The sequence below is a fragment of the Engraulis encrasicolus genome, chromosome 21, assembly GCF_034702125.1.
Source record: "Engraulis encrasicolus isolate BLACKSEA-1 chromosome 21, IST_EnEncr_1.0, whole genome shotgun sequence".
Classification (NCBI taxonomy): domain Eukaryota; kingdom Metazoa; phylum Chordata; class Actinopteri; order Clupeiformes; family Engraulidae; genus Engraulis; species Engraulis encrasicolus.
Genome location: NC_085877.1, coordinates 51,830,405 through 51,848,543, shown reverse-complemented (window position 1 = coordinate 51,848,543; position 18,139 = coordinate 51,830,405). Strand labels below are relative to the sequence as shown.

At 41.8% G+C, this 18,139-nt stretch overlaps 1 protein-coding gene across 1 annotated transcript in view; it reads right to left on the bottom strand.

Moving 5' to 3' along the window:
- Nucleotides 1-3,424: 3,424 nt before the first annotated feature.
- LOC134437280 (NLR family CARD domain-containing protein 3-like) overlaps nucleotides 3,425-18,139 on the bottom strand; it is a 45,566-nt gene continuing 30,851 nt past the window's right edge. Inside the window, exon 3 of the mRNA XM_063186773.1 lies at nucleotides 3,425-5,205. Coding sequence (XP_063042843.1) covers nucleotides 3,431-5,205 — 1,775 coding nt within the window. The 3' untranslated portion in view covers nucleotides 3,425-3,430. The remainder of the gene's footprint in view (nucleotides 5,206-18,139) is intronic.

Sequence of the window (18,139 nt, the reverse complement as noted above, 5' to 3'; positions counted from 1 at the left end):
CGCATAATCTAGTGAGCAAGTAAGTTACGTGCGCCTCTATCAGATGCATGTAAGGACGTATAACTTTTGGGGCAACTGACTTGACAACCAAATGCGATAGAATTAACGACGAGGTCTTGGCTTGACAATCAAATGCGATAGAACTAACGACGTTGTCTTGGCCATAGCAACCTGCAGTTTAGAATTAGTAACGGCAGTTTGCCTAACCTCGTTGCACGCTTGATGTCTGACCAGTTATCGGGGATTAATTGCAACCCAATCAGCCAATCAGAAAAGAGAATTCAGTTGCATAGGAAAATGATAAATAAATAAAAAATAATAACATGATACAATATAATAATAATAGGAAGTAGAAATACGAAACAAGAAAAAAAGAAGAATCAGACACTGAGAGATGTTTAATGATGTTATATGACCTCAGAGTCTGCAGACTCAAGACACAAACAAGAAGAAACAACTCTGTCAAAATATGACTGTGAAAGATGAAATGATATTACCTCAGAATCTGCAGTTTACAGGCAGGTTTCCGTAATAAATCGATAAGTAGCTTCAATTCAGACTGTCCAGGGTCGTTTCCTTTCAGGTCCAGCTCCTCCAGGTGTGATGAGGGGTTTGATTGGAGAGCTGAGGCCAGAGCAGCAAATCCTTCTCCTGTTACACCACAGCCTGACAAACTGGAGAAGAGAAGAACCATATTATCACATATCATCAACAACATGTCCAACACATTATTTAGCAGGTTACACCACAGCCTGATAATGTGCAAATCCTTTACGAGTTAGACCACTCTAATCTGGAGAAGAGAGGAGTCTGTTTTTAATGCCTGACATTAAAGCAGTCTGAATGTTCTCACCATCAACATCCCCAACATATTATTATTTTTTTTTATACTCAGCTATTGGCACTCTACAATAACATCATTCATACACAAAGTGGCAGGTGCTTTCTGATTTATCTGACGGCATCACACTTTCCTCCAGTCACTTCTTCTCTCCACCTCTCGCTTTATCATCAAACTTGAACAGTGTCAGCATGCTGTAAACAATAATCTCCACCATGTTATGCAACATGTCCTTATACTGAGCTACTGGGATTAATGATATATTACATAAATGCAACAAATAGCTACTGGGATAAAGTACAATATAGATTATCTGCCTACGCAACTGAGTCCTCTTTTCTGATTGGCTGATGGGGTTGCAACTAATTCCCTATAACCTGTCAGGCGTCAAACGTGCAACTAAGTTAGGTGAACTCTCTCTCTGTCTCTCTTTCTCTCTTTTACGCACAAAGTTGACAGGTAGCCTGTGATGATCAGCAGGGGGAAATAGACGCGTGATGCAACATGTGTCGATTCAGCATATAGAAATGCTTCGCAAGTTTTTGTTTTTAAACTTCCATCCCACCGTGGTATAGGGCCAAAGGAAAATTAAATAATCACAGCGTCGGCAGGCTACCAAACTAAGATTCTAGGCGCGTCAAGTTGGACACCCGCACAGCAACATTCTATCTTGAAAGAACATGGTTCCTACAACATTACAGACAATCAGGGCTCTAAATTAACACACGCCAACACGCCAAACACGGGTGAAAATTAATTTTGGCTAGTAGAAAAAAATACCTACCCGCCAATATGGCCAGTAGCGCCCGAGTACAGTAAATTATGAATGGTAAACCGCTGCTATGACGAACGTGCGCACGTTAACTATGCAGAGCCCTTAAGGCGAGATTTCCTACATTACCCATGGACACTAGCGTCACGACGTAGCCTCCCACCGTGGGCTTTCCAGTGCAGCAAGCGGCAACTCCATGCTGTTGCGCGCGCCAGCATTGAAAACATTTCAGACGACCAGCCTTCTGTCAGCTACGCTCACACTATTCTGACAGGCAGCTCTCCTCCTATGCTCTCGTCGATTTCGCTACAACCTTTTTAACGTCACTACTGCTATTATTACTAGGCTGAACCTTGCTGTAACAGGCTGCCTTTTTGAAGCAGCGAGGCCCTGACCGTTTCAATAACATGACTAACGCAGATTATGCCTATGTTTTGTGCGAGTGATGAGAATGTGGCGGGGGTTAGAGCAAAGTTCTGTGTGTTGGTGAATGCTATAGTAATTGTAACAGTAATAGTAGTGACTTTAAAAAAGGAGTGGTTGTGGAACGAAAGGACAAGGACAGAGGAGGAGAGCTGACTGTCAGAGTAGTGTGAGCGTAGCTGTCAGTTCAGTTGTCTTCTGAAATGTTCCGAGTCCTGGCGCAACTAAGTTGGAAAGCCCACGCCATCGGAAAGAAAACAAATAACAAAAAAGCAACCAACGACGAACCTGTGGAAGTAACAAAGGAATCGAAGATTCCCGTGATATTATTTACTTTTAGTTAAACTAGGCTTCTTGTCATTTTGTTGCGCATGGTAGATAAGAGAAGAACTCCTCCTCTCTCCTCTCCTTTTCCTCTCATCACTTCTCCTTCCTTGGGGTGTGCGTGAGGTTTTGTAGAGTTTGCTGTGTGCGTTTGCTAGTGTGTGTTAAAGATCTGGTATGTGTGTGGCTTGTGTGATGTGATTCACTATTTTCAGAGGAATTGAAATAAAAACTTCAAAACAAATTGATTAGGCCTAAGTAATGAAAGTTAAAAATGAAGCAGAAGTTAAAAAATAATGAAAAAATATATAGCCTATAATAGGCCTATAGTATGCAGGCCTATACATAGTGTATATAGTGTAATTGTTGAACAAAATTACCATAATGTTTTTAAAAAATAACTAGCCTAACACATAGTTTATTTTGGCGAGATTGAAAAAAATGGATAGTTGAACTTCTGTTTGGCTGGTAAGAAAAAATGTCCACTAGCCAAAGTGGCTGGTGGTGGAAAAAGTTAATTTAGAGCCCTGGTGACAATAATAGATTTAAAAAGTACCCTACCATAACGGCAGATAAGCTGGATAACGGCCTTCAAGGTCGACTGGTTATAGAAATTAATGGCTTGGTGGAGGCAACTCTCTCTCTGCACTGCGCGCGTCAACAGAGTTCGAAGCCGTTAATTTCGTATAACCGGTCACCTCGTTGGCCATTATCCCTCACATATTTCTATTGTCTGGGTTTTGTGTATCTATAGATTGACGTCTTTATCAAACCAAAATTAACAATTACTGAAGTACTAACATGTTTTACCTGAGTGTTTCCAAAACACAATTGGGGCTCTTCAATCCACGACAGAGTTCGTTGACTCCAACATCTCCAATTCTGTTGCCACTGAGGTCCAATTTCTTCACCTTTGAGGATGTGTTGCAGAGGACAGATGCCAGTGTTGTACAGCTTGTTTCACTGAGTCTACAGCCATCAAGCCTGGAATTGGGGAAGAGAAAAGAAATTAAAATAATATCAAATCAGTTAGTAGGCTCTCATCTGAAATGTACTCACTGCCATCATACTTACAGAACGGTTTGGGATTCCTCTACGACTGGCTTCAGCCTCAGGAGACCTTCGTCAGATCTGACATACTTCTTCAAGTCAAACACATCCAGCTTCTGGTCTGATGTCAGCATCACAAACACTAGAGCTGACCACTGGCCAGGGGAGAGCTGGGCTTCAGCAAGTGCCCCTGCACTCAGGAAGCCCTGGATCTCCTCCACTAAGGAGTGGTCATTCAGTTCATTTAGGCAGTGGAAGAGGTTGATCACCCTCTCTGATGAAGGGACCTCTCTGATCTTCTCCTTAATGTACCTGATTGTTTCATCATTGCTCATCTGCTTTTGTTTTCTCTGAAATAGGCGACTATCTATTAAGAGAGTCTGGTTGGACTCCAGAGAAAGACCAAGAAGGAAACGGAGGAAGAGGTCAAAGCGGCCGTCTTCATACTGCAGAGCTTTGTCCACAGCATTCTTGTGTAAGATGGTCATGGATTCCTCACCATAAGGAACTTGGTGTGCGGACAGCACATCTGTCTCTGAGATTTCCATCATCAGAAACACATACAGAGCTGCAAGATACTCCTGGACACTCAGATGGACAAAGCAGAACACTGTTGCTTGAGAGATTCGAGATACTTTGAAGATCTCAGTGACGACACCTGAACGTACTGCTGCTTCTTTGACATCATTAATGCCACATTTTCTCAGGTCGTCTTTATAGAAGATCAAATGTCCCTTCTCCAACTGTTCATAAGCAAGCTTTCCAAGATCAAGGATAAGACCCTCGTTCCATTGTGGCTGAATGGCATTCACACCTTCATACTTTTGGTTCTTCTGTCTGGCTTGAAAGATCAGGAAACATGTATACATCTCTGTCAAAGTCTTTGGAAGCTCTTGTCCTGCTGAAGAGCTGAGAATGCTAACAAGAACACAAGCAGTGATCCAGCAAAAGACTGGAATATGGCACATGATGTGGAGGCTCCTTGAGGATGTAATGTGAGAAATGATTCTGCTTGCAAGACTCTCATCACTGATCTTCTTCCTGAAGTACTCCTCCTTCTGTGAGTCATTGAAGCCCTGTATCTCTGTGACAAGGTCAACACAATTAGCAGGAATCTGACTGGCTGCTGCTGGTCGAGAGGTTATCCAACATAGAGCAGAGGGAAGCAGATTGCCCTTGATGAGATTTGTCAGTAGTACATCCAGAGAAGTGACACCTGTCACATCTGTCCAAATTTCATTCTCAAAGTTCAGTTGGAGTCGACATTCATCCAGACCATCAAAAATGAACAGCACTTTATATTTCCATTGGCTGCTGAAGGTTAATGGCTTCATTTCTGGAAAGAAGAGGTGAAGAAGGCCCATCAGAGAGTACTGTTTGTATCTAATGAGGTTAAGCTCCCTAAAAGGCAATGGGAAAATGAAGTGGATTTCTTTGTTGTCTTTTCCCTGAGCCCAGTCCAGGATGTACTTCTGAATGGAGACGGTTTTGCCGATGCCAGCTACTCCTTTTGTCATCACTCTTCTGCTTGGTTTCTCTTGACCAGGTAAGGGTTTAAAGAGGTCACTGCATTTAATTGGTTTCTCCAGTCCAGCTGGTGTCTTGGATCTGGACTCAATCTGCCTGACTTCATGCTCCTCATTTACTTTCCCACTTCCTCCCTCTATGATGTAGATCTCCGTGTAGATCTTCTCTAGCAGAGCAGATTCTCCTGGTTTGGGGATTCCTTCAAATACACACTGGTATTTGGTCTTGAGATTTTCTTTCAGCTCAGCCTGAAGTTTATCCATTTCATCTTTTTCACAAACAAAATGAATACTGAATCATTAACCAAACGGCAGCTGCTAATGACATTGTTGTTAATATTATACAAATAATGTGATGAAACAAATACAGAGCTCTTTTCCAAAACGCTATATAAACCATTTTTGACTTTTTGCATTTTAATATTGGAATTGACTGTTGAGATACTGGAATGAAATCAGTTCACTAATTGTCTGAGGATCATCACCATTAGCCATCCTAGCAAGACAGGTAGAGAAGACTTGGCATGAGAAGACCCTAAAGGGATTGGAGAGTAAACTTGTGTGCCATGGCTTTGTTGGATGCCTTTCCTACCAGAACAAGTTCAACGGGGCCTTATCCAAGCAATCCACCATCCATACATTGGTCAGTCCAGATCCATTCATATGTTCTCCTATGGCCTTAAGGAAGTTGATTGACAAGTGAAGTCCTCCTAGGCGAGGTATTCATCTGTTGTTCTATTCTGAAACTGCCCACTTTAACTCTTCAAGTCTGCAGTACAATGTTTGGTCAACTATGATAACTGTTCCTGTCCAAAATGTTAATATATGAAAATGCATTTGTATTCAAAGTATCAAAACGTGTGCAGTAGCGAGGACTATTGGCAAATACCCCGCAGCAGTCTGTTGTTCCTTTGATGACAGTGACTGATTGAACACTGACCAAGAAGTCTTCATGTCTAAGTTTTGACAGTGCAAGAAGAAAGCTAGATCCGTAGCCTTTGCTTGTCTAGCATACTTATGCTCCTCTCCAGATTTTCCAAAGCATGATTCAGCAATGGGTGCTGAAAAAGTTGGCTTGAATGTCCTATGAGTAATCCAGAGAGGATGTAGCTCCATCAGGGCATTTGGCACATTTAATGTATGTCTAGTAGACACTTCTATATCTTTAAAGGAACAGACCACCCTTTTTTGATTTTCACATATTTGCAGTATTTCCAAGCATTATTTATGAATGTGCATATAATTTTCATCTATGTGTTTGCATTGCCCCGTTTAACAGTATAGCCACATTAGGCATAGCAATGCAAGTCTATGGTACAAAATAAAACACAATCAAATGTACTTATAAACCATTTTAAAATTAATGTAAAATTCACTGGAGTGTAAAACGGCAATTTAATTCCGTCCAGTGACCACTTGTGGCTTGATGCTAAAGATACCAGTTACTTCCAGTGATTATGCTAAGCTATGCTAATAATTCTGATCCAATAAATCTAAGTACTGAAAACACTGAGACGAAAATGATATGCACATTCATGAATAATGTTGGGAAATACTGCAAATATGTGAAAATCAAAAAAGGGTGGTCTGTTCCTTTAACAGAATCATCAATTGGTTGGCCTCTCTGCCATGCTGCCATTTGTGTTGCATGGGAAGTATTCTTCCCATCAAGTGTTTCATCCAGGATATCAATGTTATCACATGTGCAGTGGATACATTTATCTGCCACAATGTTTGTTGGAATAATGGCACCACTCTCTTGGTTCAGTGTTTTAGAGTGCTCTCAGCTAAGGAGGATCTGGACTTGGAGGACCTGGTCGTAACTCAGACAATGACCTGCCTGATTGAATAGTCATATTAGGTCTTTTACCCAATAGCTTGATGAAGAGTACAAGCAAGACTGACATGTTTCGGAGTCCATTTTTTGCCATCACTGACACAATAAACAAGGACTTTAGCCTCATTCAGAACTCTTCTTTGAGGAAGTTTTTCCTTGCCACCAATTCCATCATCTTCAAGAGATGTCTGGCCACTAACAACCAGGCTGAGTAGCATGTATAGACTATCTGGAATGTATGCAATAGTATCTGATAGAATATGTAAAATATGTCTGAACATTTTTCAAAATTTACGTTATATGTAATATCATGGTGTCATCTAGCGATTTCTGGACAGTTTTCAGAGAGCCAATAGCAACTTTCAGTGATTTTTTGGAAACACTAAATACTTCACATAATGCAAAGTATTTCTAAAATACTTACATCAATTTTCTTAACCATATAAACACACATAGGCTACAAAAATCTTATTAGAAAAGCATTTAAGCATTTAAATATTTAAAACGTTTAGGCTAACACCTAGCCTACAATATTAGCATTATTAGCATTCTAGAAGCTATTTTATACTTTTTAAAATCCTCTATAGTAGATACATTCATCAAGAAACATTAATGGGACACAAAATGTTAGAAAAGAGCATTTATGTCCAAGTACAGCAATACTTGGTAAAAATGCTCTGTCAAAAATAGCGTATTTTGGCAGCCATTTTGTTTTTCAAATTTAACTGTCAAAACCTCAAAATCCAGCTTGGGAACCAGTCTAGTTGAATTCAGCACACTTAAATTATATTAAGTACATAGGTTCCCAACTTTTACTAAAAAATGCTTCTAACATTCACAAATATGAAAAATGTGTCTAGACTATATCATCGATGTGTGCATTCTTGCCATTCAAATGTTTTGAGAACATACTTTAAAACCTCTATAAAAATGCATTTTGCTATGCATTTCAATGGAATGCCCAGTACTAAAATGTAAATTTCCCAACATTCTATAAAATGGATATCTCATTTTGGAAAAGAGCTCTTTAAATACAGATTTTGCACCCTGACACTTGCCAGACCTGTGTTATTCCACACACCCATACCGGCTCCACATGCTTCACTCTAAAGGCTTTACTTTTGGGAAGCTCTCTGACCTGGAACTTGTCAAAGTGATTGTTGTTTCATATAATAATAGCCGCTCTCCTCAAGGAGTCAAGCAACAACATAATAATACCATTGATTCTTTAAAAGGTCAACAGGCGGCAAGGACTGACAAATGGTAGAAACAAGGTCACCAACATCTTAAACCAGAATGGACCACTGGACCCAAAGCAATCTGGAAGTGGACACTCAACTGAACCCACCTTACTCTCAGTAAGTGAAGCTCAAAGGGCTGCTAGAACGGAAGGATTATCCTCTGTCCTCGTCCTACTAGACCGGTCTGCAGCCTTTGACTTAGTCAACCACAAGATACTCCTTAGGATATTCACGACCATGGGAATCACTGGTGTTGTCAACTCGTGGTTCAACTCCTACCTATCTGGACGCACCTTCGGTGTGTCATCCCTTACGAAAATGGACCATGGTTTTACCATGAGAACTGAACAGTGGTTTTTAGTTACTCATGGTTTTCATGTGTTTTTTTTTAGCACGGTTTGTTACTAGGGTTTAACCATTGATTGACTATAGTTCAACCATGGTTTGACTATGGAGTTAAACATGGTTTAACTATGAATTTGCCATCGTTTAACTATGCAAAAATTAACCATGGTTTTACTATGACAACTAACCATGGTTAATAGTTATTCATTACATTACAGTGAGCTGACGCTTTTTTTTAAAAATCCGAAGCAACTAACAGGCTATCGGTTACAGTCCCTGGATCAAGGTTAGGTGCCTTGCTCAAGGGCACTTCAGCCATGGATGGAGGTCTACAGAATGGTGAGGGCAGGATTTGAACTTGCAATCCTGTGATCTAGAGTCCAACTCCCTATCCATTACACCACGGCTACTCACATGTAGTTATTCAGGGGTTTCGTGTTTTCTTGGGTAACCAAGAAAACCATGGTTCATGACTATGGTTTAACCATGTACCCCTTCCCCCCCACCATGGTTTTAAAAAAGGGCTTTTGGAGTGGGCGACCATGGTTAAAAAAAAAAAAAAAAACATGGTTTGGGGGGAACCATGGTTTATGGCAAAGAGTATACTAGGGTTAAACCATAAGTTAAACCATAGTCACAAACCATGGTTGTCATGGTTACACTAAAAAACATGATTAACTATAATCCATGGTAAATCTATGGTAAAACCATGATTAGTTTTTTATAGTACAACCATGGTTATTTTTTGTAAGGGCTACTACTATGACAGCTACTGTACTAGAACTATGGTTGGTTGATAGTACTTAGAATAACCATGAAAAGTGGTAGTAAAACCATGGTTACTGCATTGGTTACTGCATGGTCAATTTTCATAAGGGTAGAGTAGTCATGCCGTACCATGGTAGAACCATGTTACTACATAAAAATCACAGTACTACCACAGTAAGCCATAGTACAATTATGGTAGGTTCAGAGTACTTAGAGATATCATGATATACCGTCATTAACCATGGTCCATTTTCGTAAGGGCCTATTGATCCCTCCTGAAGAGTCATTCTGTCACAACATCAACTCAAGATGGCGGCACCACTGTGACCCCAAACAAAGTCACCAAAAACCTTGCCGTCATGATTGATGACAAGATATCATTCGCCAACTGCATCAACGACAATTTTGCTCTTGGAGCAGGCGTCACTCTTAATTATTTAAACCTCTGAGGGTGCTGGCCCAAATGTTAAATTCAATGTTTCAAGAAGGAGGCCGCACCTTGTATAGTAGTGTTTTTTTATTGCACAAATGCGTTTCGGCGTGTGCCTTCTTCAGTGTGCAACAAGAGTAACAAAAAAAAACAATCCAAAATACCCAGACCCATTACCACACCCTATTGTAACCAACCAATGACAGTGTTGTATTCAGTCCACCTGTCAAGGTAATCTATTGGTTGGAGAGATTCACTGGATACAAACCAGTACATTAAATACATCAACAATAGTATACATATTTACAGTTGTGTAATGCAACATAACCAACATCACACTCATGAAAACATCACATTCATAAAAAACAAGTCAGCTGTAGGTGTTCGCAGAAAAAGTATGCAGCAGCAAACAAGGAAGTGAAAAGAAGTGTGAAGAGAGACAAGAAGAAATTCCTTGAGGACCTTGCACAACAGGCAGAAGAAGCAGCAAGAAGGAACAATCTGAAGGACCTTTACCAAACTACAAGAAAAGTAACTGAAAAAAACAGACACACACAGGGACACATCAAAGACAGGCAGGGCTTACTCCTCACATCCAAAGAAGAACAGATGAATAGATGGGCTGAACACTTCAGAGATCTGCTCAATAGGCAGCCTTTTCAACTGATTACAGATATACCTACAGCCATAAACAGTTTGGAAATAAACTGTGACCCCCCTACCAAAGCAGAACTAAGGAAAGTCATCAAGGCCTTGAGAGAAGGGAAAGCAGATGGTCCATATGGGATTCCAGCGGAAGCCCTGAACAACGGATATTGAAACATCTACCAACATGCTCCACCATCTCAGCAAAACCTTCTGGGAACTAGAAAATGTCCCCTCTGATTTGAGTAATAGTCGCATTGTGAAAATTCCCAAAAAAAGGAGATCTCCGGGAGTGGAAAAACTATCGGGGAATGATGCTCCTTTCAACACCAGGAAAGGTTCTCAACCGCATCCTGCTCAACAGGCTACAGAAGGCAGTCGGCCAGGAGCTGAGGGAAAACCAGGCTGGCTTCAGGAGTAACCGACCCAGTGGAGACCAAATTCCCACCCTCAGGATTATTATCAAACAGTCAATCGAGTGGAATCTCTTCCATTTATATAAATTTTATAGACTTTGAAAAGGCTTTTGATAGTGTGGATAGGGACATGTTGTGGAAATTACTGGCTCACTATGGGATCCCAGACAAGATCACCAACATCATAAACAGCACCTACAAAGGTATGAGATGCCAAGTCCTTCACGAAGGCTGTACGTCAGAGGCGTTTGAGATCCTGACTGGGGTAAGGCAAGGTTGCTTGCTTTCACCCTTCCTTTTCCTGCTCTGCATAGACTGGATAATGAAGGAAACCACTCACAATAACCGCAACGGCATACAGTGGGGTCTGACAAAACAACTTGAAGATCTGGACTTTTCAGATGACCTATCCCTACTGTCCTACACCCACCACCAGATACAAGAAAAATCAGCCAAAATTAGAAGCAAAATTAAAAGCAACTGCTGCACTGCTTGGACCAAAATTATGTGCAACAATAGCAAGATCACCATCCCCATAACCATGGACCATCAGGCATTAGAAGATGTGAATACTTTCACATACCTTGGCAGCATTATTTCAGGCAAGGGCAACCTACAACATGTTAGCCAATATCTGGAAGGCAAAAAATATTTCACTCCAAACGAAACTGCAGATCTTCAATTCAAATGTGAAGACCACTTTACTGTATGTCTCAGAAATCTGGAAGATCACCACTACCATAACCAACAAACTACAGACATTCATGAACAGATGCCTCATAAGAGTACTGAGAATCTTCTGGCCCAACACCATCACTAACACCAACCTGTGGGAACTCACCAAACAAGACCCAATAGAAAATCACACAAGGAGGAGGAAGTGGAAGTGGATAGGTCACACGCTCAGACGAAAAGAAGCAATAACCAACCAAGCATTGACATGGAACCCATAGGGCAAAAGAAAAAGAGGCAGACCAAGAACCTCCTGGAGAAGAACTGTTGAGCAGGAAATGAAGCAGGAAGGGCTATCGTGGCAACAACTGGATCGGAGAGCCTAAGACAGGAGAGGATGGAAGACTTTCGTCAATGGCCTATGTTCCTATGGGAATTTAAAGGCCTAAGTAAGTAAGAGTAGGTCTTCGTTCATGCCATTTGGAATGCAGGTATTCAAACTAAAAATATACCAAGCCTCTCGCTGTAAGAGATGGTTGTCTCTATCTCCCCCTCGTGGAGATCGATGAACCACCTCCTGCATTCCAAATGGCACGAATGAAGACCTACAGCTGACCTGTTTTTAATAAATGTGATGTTTTCATGAATGTGATGTTGATTATGTTGCATTACACAACTGTAAATATGTATACTATTATTGATGTATTTAATGTACTGGTTTGTATCCAGTGAATGTCTCCAAACAATAGTGGTGTGCATTGGCACTGCCTCACGATTCGATTACGATTCGGGAGGTAGCGATTCGATTTGATTCGATCCGATTCAATTCTACAATGCATTGCAATGCATTACATTTCTACTGAAAGCAAAGCAAATGTTTCATCAGTCATGATGAGGCAATACAAGTAGTCAGATACTGAGCAACAATTTATTTGCTATTTTCTGTATCAGTCTGTATCAGTCTTGCAATGCTTTGAAGTGCTCTTATTTAATTTAACATTCATTTGCTCCCGAAATCCACGGAAGTAATTGAAACTTAACCCTCTGGGCGCCACATTGGGAACACATTGGGACGCCTTATATGGTATTTTGTTTAAGAAAGCTAAAAAACTACAAAGCGCGGACAATTGCGGAAGTAACTCCTCCCCTGTGAAACATCGCGAAAGACGGAATCAACCCTGTAGTGACACTGCGTGGATAATTCTACTGAATAAACGACCAAATGCATTCAAATGGTAACTTGTCATGGTTTTACATATGTATTCATCATATATTTCATCCCTAAATGAGGTAATATGCAAACAGGAGTGTATTTTCTGCCGCAGTAGAACTTCCCATGTTACTGGTGCCTGAGGGAGACCATCGATAGCCATTCGTTGATCATGGGGACTGTAAGCTTAAACCCTTCATTCATTTACTTGTAAGTACGCAATAGAAGTGTTTGTTTCTGCAGGAGACTTATATATTGAGGAAGGGAAGGTTTTGCCGATCGAGACGCGAGGTAAATATTTCGTGCTGCTTTGTATACTGACGCTATGCTCGCGACGTTCATTGCAATGGCAGGGGGCTGAAGAAACGCGTCGTAATTTGCCTGTTAGAGACTCAATAATCAACACCTGGAGGGTGACAGGGTTCGGGATGTTTGTAGGAGAGCATGTATACTAAGTAGAAAAGTAAATGAAGACAAAAGAAGTGTGAATATTCCTGCCAACAGTGGGGGATGTGGAGTGAGAGGAGTATGCGCCTGAGACACAGAGCTCTCATGTGCCCATTCTACTCAATGCAAATCGTAAGCGCAGTTCACGCCACTCGACACTGTCTAAATAAATAGCAATGCTATTCTAATAATATAATAATAGTAATTATTATGTCCAATTGCGACCTGACTGAGTGTATTAGCAACAGAAAAGTGTGATACCAGCTGGGGTTTGGTGCATCAGAATGACATGGGCGATAACCTATTGTACCATTTCGGGAGCAAATGAATGTTAAATTAAATAAAAGCACTTCAAAACATTGCAAGACTGATAGAGACTCATACAGACTGATACAGAAAACAGCCAATAAATTGTTGCTCAGTATCTGACTACTTGTATTGCATTGTATTGTACTTGTATTTGCTTCGCTTTCAGTAGAAATGTAATGCATTGCAATGCATTGTAGAATTGAATCGGATCGGATCACACAGAATCGAATCGAATCGAATCGAATCGCTACATCCCGAAACGTGATCGAATCGGATCGTGAGGGCAGTGCCGATCCACACCACTACTATGCAAGGTGCGGCCTCCTTCTTGAAACACCAACTGTCTCAACTCAATCACCCGGATCTGCCCATTTTAGATGTCCAACGTGCTGAAAATCAGACACTTGCTGACCCAATACTCTACACAATGACTGGTTATGTCTTGCGTTGACTACTGCAACTCACTCATGACCGGTTTACCTGCTTGTGCATTAAAAACCACTGCAGATGGTCCAGAATGGTCCACTTCCACGGTCCACTGTGAGAAAATCCTAAATGCAACTTTTTGACAGAGCAGTCCGAATGAGTGTCATGGGAAAAGCTTTTCAATCACTTTACATCCCGTATTCAGATTTGTATCAACTGCTGGCATTCCTTGATGAAAAACATTCGCACAGCGAGTTTATTTGAACAGCATTTACGGAGTAGATTTTCAGACAGGCATGCCACGGGAACTGTGCAAACGACGTCATCCTGCCGTTTGTCCCTTTAATAGTATATACTCTATTACTAGTATAAACTCCTTTCTTTCATGTCTACTACACTAATGCTTAACTGTGTATGTGTGTCTGCCAAATGCAATGTAAAATAATGTAATATAAAAAAGCCATGCATTCTAAAAACAAATCCAAGGAAGGCACGCTCTCGCAGACATAGTGAGAAGAGTTTGTGAAGCTGTGCTGAACTACACAGGTATGGCAAGAATCTAATTAAGATTTTCATTTGCTTTAATATGGTTTTACCGCTATCCTGTACTTTAAGTCGTTCTCTGGGTATGGCAGTGCAAATTTTACATACAAGCTAGCAGTTAACATGGAGTCCTATGAGACCAGCTGGCGTCTAACTGGTCTCATAGGACTCAATGTTAACTGCTAGCTTGGAGGTAAAATTAGCACTGCCATACCCAGAGAACGGTTGAAAATAGGAGAATGGTAAAACCCTGTTATTTAACTCAAAGGGAGGTGTAAAATAAGCTTACGGTATTTCAAAAAATGGGACAGTATCACTTTAAAGGTGGTGGTGCAGGTTAAATTGTTATGGATTTCTACAACTTTCTTGTTAATTGGCAAATTGGCTCCAATTGGCTTCAATTATCACATTGGGGCTGTTATGATCTGGAGACCCAATATTCTATTGGCCTAGCAGAGCAAGCAGAGCCAGTGAGACAGGTGGCAGGAAGTGACACGTCAGTTTTTGAACTACTGCAGCAACTCAAATAGATATGTATACATACACGATTAACAACAGATAGATATGAAGGCTTTATTTGCAAAACGGTGTATCTCCATTTTTTGACTTTCGCATTTTATTATTGAAAATGTACTTCCAACTGTTTTCTAGTTATGGCAGTGCACATTTCACCTCCAAGCTAACAGTTAACATTGAGTCCTATGAGACCAGTAAGCCGCCAGCTGGTCTCATAGGACTCAATGTTAACTGCTAGCATGGAGGTAAAATGTGCACTGCTATATCCAGAGAACGGTTGAAAGTACAGGAGAATGGTAAAACCCTATTATTTAACTCAAGGGGAGGTGTAAAATAAGCTTATTTCCAAAAATGGGACAGTTTCACTTTAAGGACAGTAGTTTCAGAAATGTGTGTTACCACTAAGCGCCTGTAGGTGGCATTTGCGATTCAGAGGACAGAGGTTGTACTGTTTTTAGGTGATGGAGACACCTTTTCTGACCACAGTGCCAGGAATTAGGAATTTAGGAATTAGGAACATAAGTAGTCCCAACTCGTTTTCAGTTTATCGTGCATTTGATACGTTTTTGATCAGTTTACTTGTGCCTTTTTAAAGAAATACTTTTAAATTTGGAAACCGAAAACTTAAGTTGGAATGTGACTCAAGCCCTACCGTGTAGATCTACAAAATAATCTATCTTGAGCATCAGCACTGCAAGTGAGAGACTAGAGAATGTTATTGCCACATTTATCTGCGTCACAGGAGACCTACTAGTCTAGACGGGACTGACAGCTCTGGGGCTGCACTTGTAAAAGAGCACAAGCATAGCGAGATGGAGGGGGAAACAGTGCTCAGAGCAGCTCCTGTGGTTCACTTCAAAGAGCAACATTGTTCTGTCCTCATCAGGCGCACATTTACTCGACTAGACAGACAGCTAACAATGGAACGATGGAAGGAATTTCTGAGGTAGAAGTGGGTTTTGAACATTTATCCAGTCTTCAAAGTTTACAGAGAATTCTTCATTTAGTCCCTCTTTTTTTTAAACTAAAACAATAAACAAACAGAAATGTACATAAAAGTGAGTTTCATTCTTACTTCTACACACATTCTCAGTAGCATTCAAATTACATGAAAAAATGAACATGCTAGTTAGCTTGCTAGCCCTAGATGACTTGCAGAAAATCTTCAGACATTACATCTACATACAAAACGAAGTACTGCCATTAATTTGACTACAAATTAACTTAAGATGCATACAAGCATAAATTGGTCCTTCATATACAAAATCATGAACAATATCAACTTACAAGCAAAGCCTGAACAGGGGCAAGAATGTCCTTCAAAGATGAGCAGGTCTTCACCTTGGCTTGGTCAGATTCAACTGAAGGAATGATCTAGCAATTCTAGTTCACATGACAGGAAGTTACATCAACTGAAGGTAAGTATCAAATTAAAAGGCAGGCTTAATAATGAGCATTTCCCCACTAGAAACATACCACAGGGTGGCGCTAAAACCCCAAAAAGTTCCATTGCCATGACACTCCCCGTCTGGTATTGTGAGATACCACTACAATTTCAAAACTTAAACTATCAATTACAGTCTCTAAACGCAGTCCTGTGACTCTCACTTGTCGCAGGACATGAGAAGCACTGTTTCAGATACAGGCCTCTGGTAGGTCTTGGCTGCTCCGTTCTTGAAGATCTTCACCTCGACCTTTCTGACCTTACCATCTTTGTCCGGGAAGGTGTTGTTGATGAGCCCCATCGGCCATTCGTTGCGACTCACTTGCTGGTCTTTCAGAAGCACCAAATCTCCAACTTGGATGTTTGGACGGTCAGCCTGCCACTTTGCTCTGCTCTGAAGTGTCCCAAGATACTCCCGTCTCCATCTGTTCCAAAACACCTCCGCAAGGTGCTGCACCTGCTTCCATTGCTTCCTGTGCAGATCTTTTGCGTCGAAACCTCCTGGGGGAGGAAGAGGAGTGCAGACCTTTTGGCTGAGGAGCATTGCTGGCGTGAGCAGGAACGGTGAGTCTGGGTCTGTCGTGATAGGGGACAGTGGTCTGGCGTTGATTATGGCTGTTACCTCTGCCATGAGAGTGGAAAGCACTTCATGTGTCAAGTGAACGTGGCTGGATTGGAGAAGCATTGCATCTAGGATGCGTCTGGATACCCCTATCATTCTCTCCCAGCTGCCTCCCATGTGAGAGGAATGAGGCGGGTTGAAGATCCATGTGCAACCTTCTTCTCCCAGGTACCTTCTGATGTTGGACAGGTTTGGGTCTGTCTGCAGGAACCCCAGCTCTCGGCAAGCACCAACAAAATTGGTACCGCAGTCAGATCGAATCTGTTTGGCAGGTCCACGCAAGCTGATGAACCTCCGGAAGGCATTAATGAAACTTGAGGAGTCCATTGACTCTATCAGCTCAATGTGTATGGCGCGTGTGCTAAGACACGTGAAAAGAACAGCCCACCGCTTGCTGTTTGCCTGGCCTCCCCTGGTGCGCCGTGTGACCACTGGCCAAGGGCCAAATACGTCTAGGCCCACAAAGGTAAAGGGCGGTTCCATGCTCAAGCGATCGGGTGGTAAGTCTGCCATCAGCTGAGTGTTTGCTCGGCCTCTGAGTTTTCTGCAGGTGATGCAGTTGTGCAGGACATGCTTGATCAGTCTTCTTGCTCCAATGATCCAATATCCAGCAGATCGCACTGCTCCTTCTGTGAAAACTCGACCCTGGTGCATCACTCGCTGGTGATGGTGCTCTATGAGAAGTTTCGCAACATGACCCCCTGGAAGAACAATAGGATGCTTCTCGTTGTACTCCAGGTCACCATGTCTGAGCCGTCCTCCTATTCTCAGCATTCCCTCTTCATCACGGTAAGGACTGAGTTTGTGCAGAGGACTGTGTGTGGGGATGTCTGTTCCTCCAGCTATGCAGGTAAGTTCCTCCTTGAAGGCCTCTTTCTGCACACCTTTGATGATTATGTTTTCTGCTTTTGCCAGCTCTTCAACGCTGCGTGGCTGTTTGCAGTAATGCCATGAACGACATGTCTTATCCTGGGCTTTGTCTTTGATGCATTGGACAATGTGGACTAGCACGCTTATGGCCCTGACCAGCCTCTTCCACGAGGAAAACCGCTCGAACCTCTGACATCCAAGCTGAGGCGATCCAGTGAGCAGGTGAGTGGCGGCTGCTCGTACCTCTGCATCTGAATCAGGGTCAATGAGGTCATAGGATTCTGTGTCTGGATCTCCGTTGGCATGTGACAAGAAGGCAGGCCCCTTGAGCCAGGCGCTGTCACTCAACATGGCTGCAGACACAGACCGAGTGCCTATGTCAGCTGGGTTACAGGTTGTGGAAACGTAGTGCCACTGCATGGGTTCTGACGATCTTCGGATACGTTGCACCCTGTTGCCAAC